This window comes from Gracilinanus agilis, chromosome 3 (genome assembly GCF_016433145.1).
Source record: "Gracilinanus agilis isolate LMUSP501 chromosome 3, AgileGrace, whole genome shotgun sequence".
NCBI classification, from domain to species: domain Eukaryota; kingdom Metazoa; phylum Chordata; class Mammalia; order Didelphimorphia; family Didelphidae; genus Gracilinanus; species Gracilinanus agilis.
In genome coordinates, this window is record NC_058132.1 from 202419498 (window position 1) to 202429477 (window position 9980).

At 41.5% G+C, this 9980-nt stretch overlaps 1 protein-coding gene across 1 annotated transcript in view; it reads right to left on the minus strand.

The window, feature by feature from the left end:
* The window catches only part of LOC123242097 (phospholemman-like), a 236045-nt gene extending 226286 nt beyond the window's left edge, over positions 1-9759 (minus strand). The window contains exons 1-5 of the mRNA XM_044669604.1: positions 9694-9759; positions 7881-7919; positions 7640-7714; positions 4093-4129; positions 3098-3136 (exon numbers count right to left, since the gene is read on the minus strand). Coding sequence (XP_044525539.1) covers positions 3098-3136; positions 4093-4129; positions 7640-7714; positions 7881-7919; positions 9694-9751 — 248 coding nt within the window. The 5' untranslated portion in view covers positions 9752-9759. The remainder of the gene's footprint in view (positions 1-3097; positions 3137-4092; positions 4130-7639; positions 7715-7880; positions 7920-9693) is intronic.
* Between the last annotated feature and the right edge of the window lie 221 nt (positions 9760-9980).

Sequence of the window (9980 nt, forward strand, 5' to 3'; positions counted from 1 at the left end):
AAGAATATAAGTTTATTGTTTATATCAGGTTTAGTGGTTAGGCCAGCATCATAACCAATAAAATGATAGTTCATGTCTATAGGAAAAGAAATTTTGTCTCCTTTATCTATTAACCAAATTCTTTTAAAAGGGAAGACATTCTTTGGGATTTCCAAGGACAAAGAAAATACAAAAAGCAGCAGACTAGATGCTATCTCTGATCCAAATCCCAGACACAGGAATATACAGTAATTCTCCTTTACAGAAATTGACACAATATATGAAAAATAAATTCTCAAGGGGGCTCACCTTCTTGCCTGATGCATGCCTCAGTTCTCCACTTTCTGTGGCTCCGTGGCTGAAATAAAACAGCATAGAACATAACATAACATAGAAAAGCCCAACTAGCAGAGAGAGATTGCCAAGCTATACCCATGTCTGACCTATTTTTGTTTTCAGTGGCAGGAAGGGGGAAAAGAGGGAGCAACAGCGACCTGAGGTATTAGAGGTACTGCTGGTGATTTGGCATTGCAAGATTTATCTAGCCAGCTTTGGGGTGGCCCTCTCTCTTCCACCCCTAATGCCCAATGACTTGCTATCTACAAAACTTCTAAGGTTTTTGTTTTTTCTTTTGTTTTTCTTCATCTTTTTAAAGTAAAACTCTTACCCTCTGTCTTAGAACAGATACTAAGTATCTGTTCCAAGGCAGAAGCAAGGACTAGGCAATTAGAATTAAGTGACTTGCCCAAGGTCACAAAGTTAGGAAGTATCTAAGGCCAGATTTGAACCCAGGACCTCCAGACTTCAGGCCTGGCCCTCTATCCACTGGGCCACCCAGCTACCTCTGTTTGTTTTTCTTTACTATGTTTATCATTGTGATCAGATAGCTATGAAAAATTACCATTTGAGGTTATCAGGTTCTCCACCTGGGCTTCCTCATCTCCAGGAGCTCTGCAAGAGAAGACACAATCCTGGTCCATTGTTCCATGATAAATCCCAACAGCATCCCTTCCTTAAATTGCAGATCTTCTGACAGAGGCCAAGACAACTCAGAGGTGTTAAAGGAACTTTCTTAATCTCTCCCTCTGTCTCCTTAAGAGGCTAGAGAACAGGATTTCTAAGTAGATCAGAACTGACAGGAGTCAGTGAGCCAGAGCTGAATATTCTATTACCAGGAAGACCAGGACTGAGGAGAGGAAGTGAGCTGTCCTCGGACAAGAAGTTGGTGGGGAGAGTTGGTCAGTGAGGAGAGAAAGGAAGCAGCATGGGAAGTTGAAGGTTTTTTACCTCTGAGATCTCTAGAGAGCAGGAGGTCTCTCTCTGAAGCAAGGATCTGTGGGCAGTTGGCTACTGACAGTTGGGCTGCTGTAGAAAACTGATTGAAGGAGTGAGTGAGTGAGTGGCGGCTGTCTGCTATTTTACGGATTTAGGTAGTTAGTGAATCATTTGTAGATAGAGTAGGTTAAGATAGGCCTGGGGTGCCAGGCAGAAGAACCTGTCCTGAGAAGACAGTTTTAGGAAATTTTAGGTAGTATTAGGAAGTTTAGGTATATTTATAGGGTATACGTTTAATAATCTCTCTTTTCTCTTTCTATCTTTCTATCTGTACTTTTCTCCAGTTAAACAAAGTTTCTGTTAAACTGCTCTCCTTACTTTGTCGAACTCCTTAACTTAACCCTTACAGAGGGGAGTTAGGAGGCAACCAAGAGCAGAACACCCTGAACATCTAAGGGCACTGAACCAGTTCCTTCCTGGAGTCCAAGGGTGAGGTGATACTGTGGACACACTGATAGAGATGGTCAGAATAGACATATACATTTAAAAAATATATAGCAAAGAGAATATAATATATCTGGTCAAAAACTTTCAAAGTCAGTCAATCAGCAAGCATTTATTAAGCACTTACAGTATGTAAGGCACTGTTTTGGGCACTGGAGACATAAAACAACAACAAGCAAATTATTGTCTTTGGGGACACACTCTTTTACTGCTACTTTCCAAGAGAATTTCTCAGCTTGTACAATATGCCTCTCCTAACTAGTTCTATCCTCACTTAAACACATCCATCATCTTCCATTTGTACCCACTTACTGTGATAATTAGATTAAGTCTACACTACCCATCTTTAGATTTAATCACCAAAGGTGAGAACACCTTTAATTCTAGGAGGTCCGTAACTCACGTGTGCTAGAGTGGGTGACCAATCAGAATCAACTGACTGCCCCTAGGCAGTACTATGAGAATCGTCTATTGTGATTGGACATGCAGATTAGGAAGGAGGCACAGGAAGTGACGCATAAGTGACCCCTTTAAAAAGAGGGAGTTGAGTGAGTGAGAGATCTTCAGTGGAAGAGAGCGTCTGGCGAAGGACCTCTCCTGGTTCGTGGAGGTGGTGAGTTTAAAGACTGACTGAATCTTCCTGAACTTCTCTTAAGGAACTTCCTTAATAGAGGGCCTCTGGCCCTCTGACTCTTGGCTGAGGGTTAATTAAGATCTACCTGGATTAATTAGAGGATCGTAGTAAAATACCTACTGGGTTAGATTCTTATTTCCTTATTTCCTCTCTCTTCTTAATTGTAAATAAACTTCCATAAAAGTCAATTTTGACTTGAGATTATTCTTTTTTTTTTTTTTAAACCCTTACCTTCCATCTTGGAGTCAATACTGTGTATTGGCTCCAAGGCAGAAGAGTGATAAGGGTAGGCAATGGGGATCAAGCGACTTGCCCAGGGTCACACAGCTGGGAAATTCCTGAAGCCAGATTTGAACCTAGGACCTCCTGTCTCTAGGCCTGGTTCTCAATCCACTGAGCTACCCAGCAGCCCTTGAGATTATTCTTAATTGAGGATTGACAATAGTTCAATCCTCTGATGACCATCTTTTATTATACTGAACCCCACAAAACCCTTTTTCCCCCATACATTACTATTTCTAGCATAGATCACAACAGTTGCCCTGCTGCTAGGAGTACAAGAGAGTATTCTGTAGGCTTACAAAAACAGGATTCAACAGGCTCACTCCTTGGGTCATTCTTTGGCTAATCTCAAAATGTAGTCAGCTTAAGAAAGGAGAGAAAGAAACATAACTCTTTGAAACAGTCTCCTAGGCTCCTTGTCACTCATGGAGCCTAAGTTCTCTGAACTTTGGTAGTCTTCTTCTAAGAAAGGACCTCAATCCAAGGGGAAGGGAGATTGACAAGAATGGAAATAGAGGCAAAATGACAAATGTTAGAGGGGATGTGGAAAAGTGGGGACGTTAATACATTGTTGGTGGAACTGTGAACTGATCTCATCATTTTGGAGAGCAATCTGGAATTGTGCTCAAAAAATTATAAAACTGTATACCTTCTGGCCCAGCAATAACACTGTTGGATTTATTTCCTAAGGTGATCAGAGAAAAAGGAAAAGATCTTATATGTTCTAAAATATTTATAGCAGCTCTCTTTGAGGTAGCAAAGAACTGGAAATTTGAGGGATTCCCATCAACTGTGGAATAGCCAAATAAATTGTGGCATATGATTGTGGCAGAATGCTAATGCACTATAAGAAATGACAAACAGGTTAATTAAAAAAATGGAAAGACATACATGAAATTATGATGGGTGAAATGAGCAGAACCAAGAGAGCACTGCAACAGAAATATTGTTTGAAGAATGACCTGTGTATGTCTACCTCCAAAGAAAGAATTGATAAATAGAAATAAGCAAGACATAGTTTTATATATAAATATATCTGTTTGTCAAATGATGCCTTCTCTAGTGGAGGGAGAGGAGGGAGGGAGAGAGTTAAATGGACATTTTAATGTGACAAACTAACAAATAAATCTAAATTTAAAAAAATAGAAGTAGAGAGAATTGTTAAAACTCATTCCATTCTCCTGCTTATAAGATGCACTGTCTTGTGTCCTCCAGCTTCAAGACACAAATAGACTTTACTCCTTCTCATAGGCTGAAGGAAGATGAACTTTTCTCTCTTCATCTCACCACAATGACTTCAACCCACTCCTCCGCCCCTGACTCTGACTTAGGAAGCCAGAAGGACTTTGGGATCAACCTGGACACGCCAAGCTTCTTCCCAGTCATTTCAGGCTTCACTCTCCCAGTGCATTCCTTACCTGGGCTTCTGATTGAAACTGCACTTGCATCTCCGACCTAAGAGGAAAGAATGAAAAGATCTAGTCATCCATGTCTCAGATTATGATGGATGAAACTCCTGATGTACCCAACCCCAGGAGGTCACAGCTGGGTACTGTGTTTGGCTATGGGTACAACATTTTAGAAAGGAATTTGTCAAGCTGGAGCACATCCGTAGCAGGGCAATGAAGATAGTAAGGAAATTTAAAGCTATATCAGATGAGAATAAATAGAAGGAACTAGGGATTTTCAGCTTTGAGAAGAGTTAGGGGAGACATTGGGGAAGCTAAGTGGTACAGTGAATAGAGCACTGGGCCTAGAGTCAGAAAGACGAGTTTAAATCTGACCGTAGGCACTTACTAGCTGTGTAAACCTGGGCAACTCATATAGCCTTATTTGCCTCAGTTTCCTCATCTGTAAAATGAGCTAGAGAATCTGGCCTCAGACATTTCCTAGCTATATAACCCTGGACAAGTCACTTAACCCCTCTTGCCTAGCCCTTACTGCTCTTCTGCCTTAGAACCAATACTGTGTATTGGAGGTAATAGGAGGTAAGGATTTAAAAAAAAATTATTATTATTTTTTAATGAGCTAGAGAAGAAAATGGCAAACCATTCCAGAAAACCCCATCAACAGCTGGTCTATGGGGTCACAAAGAGATGAGGACCACTGAATGTCTGAACAACAACAATAAAAAATCTGGAGACATAGTTAAGTACAGAAAGAGGGATTAACTTGTTATGCTTGACGCAGCTAGCAGAACCTAAAGTAAGAGAGAAGTTGCAGATTTCATTTGTGAAAAAAAGCAAAAAAACAAAACAAAAAAATCCCCTGCTAATGTTTAAAGCCAACTAAAGGTGGAATGTATTGCTTTGGAAGTCAGTTTCCCACTTACTAGAAACCTTCAGAGTTTGGATGGTCACTAACTGAGTATATGAAAGAGGTGATTCCTGCTCAGTAAGAGTTGGATTATGTGACAACCTCTGGAGACCTTTCCAACTCTGAGACTCTGTGATTCTCCTGTCTTTGAGTTAGCTCATAAAATTTTATAATGTTAGATCTGGAAGGGGCATTTTTTCCAGTTCTGTCTAACTCTTTGAGATCCCATTTGGGGTTTTCTTGGCAAAAATACTGGAATGGTTTGCTATTTCCTTCTCTAGCTCATTTTACAGATGAGAAAACTGAGGCAGGCAGGGTTAAGTGACTTAGCTAGGTTCACACATCTATTAAGTGTCAGGTCAGATTTGAACTCTGGAGGAGGAATTGTCCTCACTCTAGGTCTGTCACTCTATTCACTAAGCCACCTAGCTTTTGTCTTACAAAATTAATCTCTGGAGAGAAGCGATTTGTCCCAGAGCATAGGGCTGGTTGGTATCTAGAGCCCAGGCAAAACTCTGTGTTTAGTATATTTTCTACTACAACATGATGCATCTTTTATTAGGTTTAAAAACTACTTTTGGAAGGAGGGAGGATAAGAAGGAGAGAATTTGGAACTCAAAAATTTTCTTTAACGAATGTTAAAAAAATTGTTTTTACGTGTAATTGGGGAAAAGTAAAATATTAAAAAAAAAAGAATGGTATATTTGAGGTGAAGGGTAAAGGTAAGCCTATTAACTTTGCTCTCTCCTTTCCTATTACACCCCTACCTTGCCCACTATCTCATATAGATGTACCATTGTTCATTAGGGGAAATCGAGAAAAATATGCATAGCAGAGAACAAACCATTCCCACTTTTAGAAAAATAAAAACAAGTACATGCTATTATACATATATGTGTATATATATGCCATATTGCTTTGGCTCACTCAGTTTTCTCAACCTTCATTCCATCCATCTCACTTAGTGCCAGACCATTTAAATGGAGAGGCAGCAAGGGATACTGGGGAGAGCCCCGGATTCTAGGTTAGTGCTCCAGGTTAGTCACTTCCTGTGTGACTTTGGGTAAGTGACTTTTAGCAAGCATTTTTAATTACAGAATCAACAATTTAGAGCTGGACAGGCCAGAGGAAATAAAAAACCCATTCATTATTTTCCATTTAGGCAAGTGAGGCCAGGAGACATAAAGTAATTTGTTTGAGGGCCCACAGGTAGCCAGGAACAGGGCTGGGATCAGAACCTTCTGATACTATATCCAGGGATTATTCTGCTGCACTGCACTGAGTCATTTAATGTTTTTTCTACATCTGTAAAATCTGTAAAATGGATGTAGGATCTCTAGGGTCCCTTCACATTCCAAAACCAGACTCAATTAAGTGATCAACAAATATGGATTTAGTACTTATGATATACGAGACACCAAATATTGATGCTCCAGTTGGGAAGACAAGGTCATTGATGATGATGATGATAACTAACATTTTTATAAGGCTTTTGGATTTTGTAATGCATTTTATAGAAGGATAACTTAGAGTGCAAGATAAATCACAATCTAGGAGCTAAGGAATTATTGTAAGGAACCTCCGAATCTATAAATGACTAGCTTCAGATTCAAGAAGATCTGGGTTCAAGTTCCACCTTTGACACTTACTGGGTGCCTAGACAACTCTCCAAAGACCTATGGTCACAAAAAAGGGGGTGATCTACATTGGCAGAAGGAGTATCTTTATTGCATGTTCCCTAGCCCAGTGAACTCATAGGTCTAATTCAAAATCAGGATTGGGACTAGGCCTGTGATTCCATTAGTATAGGAACTCCCAGGTGAGGAAATACTTTCTCTGCACTTTATAATCTTAGAGTTGCCTATAACTAAAAGGTTGAGAGGCAGGACCTGAACACATTTTCCTGGCTCCAAGGGTTCCAACTAGCTGCTCTGAGAGTGATACACTTTTTTTTTTAAACCCTTAACTTTTGTGTATTGGCTCCAAGGCAGAAGAGTGGTAAGGGTGGGCAATGGGGGTCAAGTGACTTGCCCAGGGTCACACAGCTGGGAAGTGGCTGAGGCCNGGCAATGGGGGTCAAGTGACTTGCCCAGGGTCACACAGCTGGGAAGTATCTGAGGCCAGATTTGAACCTAGGACTCCCGTCTCTAGGCCTGGCTCTCAATCCACTGAGCTACCCAGCTGCCCCAATCTTAGCCATTCTTGACCCTGAGTCTATCACTCTCTTCATAACATCCTGCAGCTTCTCTAAGAGGGATTTCAAAGTAGGGTAGGCAGCTCTCAGAGAAGGGCAAACCACTCTCTTATCTTTGCCCAGAAAACCTCTAATAGGGTCAGGAAGAGGAAGACATGACTGAACAACAACAAAGATCAGAAGATGTTCTGAGCCACGGGAAGAGGCAGAATTGAATGGCGGGGACAATAATCATAGCAATGATAATAAAAATGGGCAGTTAGGTAGCAGTCAGACTAGTCAGTTCTCAAAGAAGGGGTCTGTGCATTGGGAATCATCTCTCTTACAGGATACCACCATTCCCTTAGATCAAGCCCTGCCAAGTCATCTCATTCAGGGAACAGCTGGAAACTTGAATTCTAAAAGAGCCCCCATTATGGGAGTCTTATTTCCTCCCTCTTCCCTTTATCACTTACTCAGGATAAGAAGAATCCCAACTGAAAACAGGACCACAGCAAACACCAAGCCTCCAATCCTCAGACTCTGGTAATCTGTAGAGGGGGCAGCCAGGTATGAATAAAAAGGGCAGGTGAGACACAAACAGGTACTTCCCAACCCCCTTTCAGGCAACCCTCCTCAAAAAACCCCCCAATAAAACCCCCTTTCCCAAGGCTCCCTTAAAACCCCTTAATACCCCAAGAGGACTTTAGTGCTCACCATAGTGAAAGGGATCTTTTTCTTTCTTCTGATCAGCTGCTGGAAATATAACATGAGCAAGTCATGAGAAGAGGGGGGTGGATAATAGTTCATTTATTGAGCACTTAATAGTTACACAGTATTTTCACACACATAATCTCACGTGATTCTTATGGCAAGCTTGTCATGTAAACAGGAAGAAGTATTTCTTCTTCTTTTTGAAACCCTTACCTTCTGTCTTAGCATTGACTCTAAGTATTGGTTTCAAGGCAGAAGAGTGGTAAGAGCTAGGCAATATGGTTTAGGTGACTTAACCAGGGTCACACAGCTAGGAAGTATCTGAGGTCCCATTTGAACCCAGGTCCTCCAAACTCCTTGCCTTGTTATCTCTCTACTGAGCCACCTAGCTGCCCCATGAAAAGGCATTTCTAGTCTACAGTTACAGAATATTAGAATTGGAAGAGATCTCAGGGTTATTATTTAGACCAAGGTTTCTTAACCCTTTTGTTTTTCATCATGGACTCCTTCCTTCCTCCTTTCTTTCCTTCCTTTCTTCTTTCTTCCTTTTCTTCCTCTTTCTATCCCTTTCTTCCTTTGTTTTTCCTTTCCTTTCTTTCTTCCTCCCTTCCTTTTCTTCATTTCTTCTTTTTTCTTCCTTTCTGCCTTCATCCCTCCCTTCCTTCTTTCTTCCTCTCGCCTTCCTTTTCCCCTTCTTTCCTCTCTCCTTTCATCCCTCTTTCCCTCCCTCCTTCCCCTCTCCCTCTTCCCCTTTCCTTCTTTTCTTCATTCCTTTTTTCTTCCTTTCTTTCTACCTTCCTCGATCCTTCCTTGCTTCTTTCTTTTCTCCCTCTCTCCTTCACTCCTCTCTTTTCCCTCCCTCTCTCCCTTCCTTCCTTCCTTCCTTCCTTCCTTCCTTCCTTCCTTCCTTCCATCCATCCTCTCCCTTCTCAGAACAATGATTTAAATATATACAAGGAAGGAGAATACAGGTAACATAGCACATAGAATGTCAGGCCTGTAATCAGGAGGACATGGGTTCAAATCTGACCTCAGACACTTCCTAGCCATGTGAACCTGGGCAAATCAATTAACCTATTTACCTAGCCTTTGCCATTCTGTCTTAGAGTTATTACTAAGACAGAAAGTAAGGGTTTTTAAAAAATGTATAAAGGGGGGCAGCTGGGTGGCTCAGTGGTTTGAGAGCCAGGCCTAGAGACAGGAGGTCCTAGGTTAAAATCTGGCCTCAGACACTTCCTAGCTGTGTGGCCCTGGGCAAGTCACTTAACTCCCATTGCCTACCCCTTACCACTCTTCTGCCTTGGAACCAATACAGAGTATTGATTCCAAGACAGTAGGTGAAGGTTTAAAAAAATGTATAAAGAAGCCAATGATAGTGAAATACAACTGCCTAAATATTAAAAAACCAAGAACCTCCAGGATAGGGCAACTCACATTTGACTGGGAATCCCCTTCACAACACTTGGGCCAAGACTCTACTTGAAGACTTGCAGTAAGAAGAACCTCCCACTACTTGCCAAGGTGGCTCATTCCACTTTGGGTTATTATAATTCTTAGGAAGCACTCCCTTGGGTCAAGCCTAAATCTTCCTCTCTGTAACTCTACATGTTGCAAAACTCATCCTACCAGGTTCTGGGAAGTGACACTGACCAGTACTGAGCTTCATCATAGAAGCCAAAGTCTGGCTTTGCCCCTGCTCAAGGGGAAGTTGTGCCAGGCTGTACCTGGCAGCACCTAGCTTTGCAGACAACTCTGGGGCATGCAAGGGTTGCAGGTTCTTGCCTCTCCCACCCAGGCCCCAGAGGAATCCACTTACCACTGGCCAGGATCACAGGAACCAATAAGCTGCATAGAAAGGTCAGCACCATCTCCATGGTGGTGTCTAGGCAAAGAGCAAACAAACAAATAAATAAAGATAAAGCCTGGTCCTACCCTCAAAGTGCTTACAGTCTACTTGGAGAGACAGAATGTTCATACTGAAAAGAGAATAGGTTATTGAAGGCAGCCAGGAGGTGGTGGCTAGAGATCTGGGTCTGGATTAATTCTTAATTAATTACTACCTAATCTTCCTCACAACAACTTAGAGGACCTAGATTTAAATAC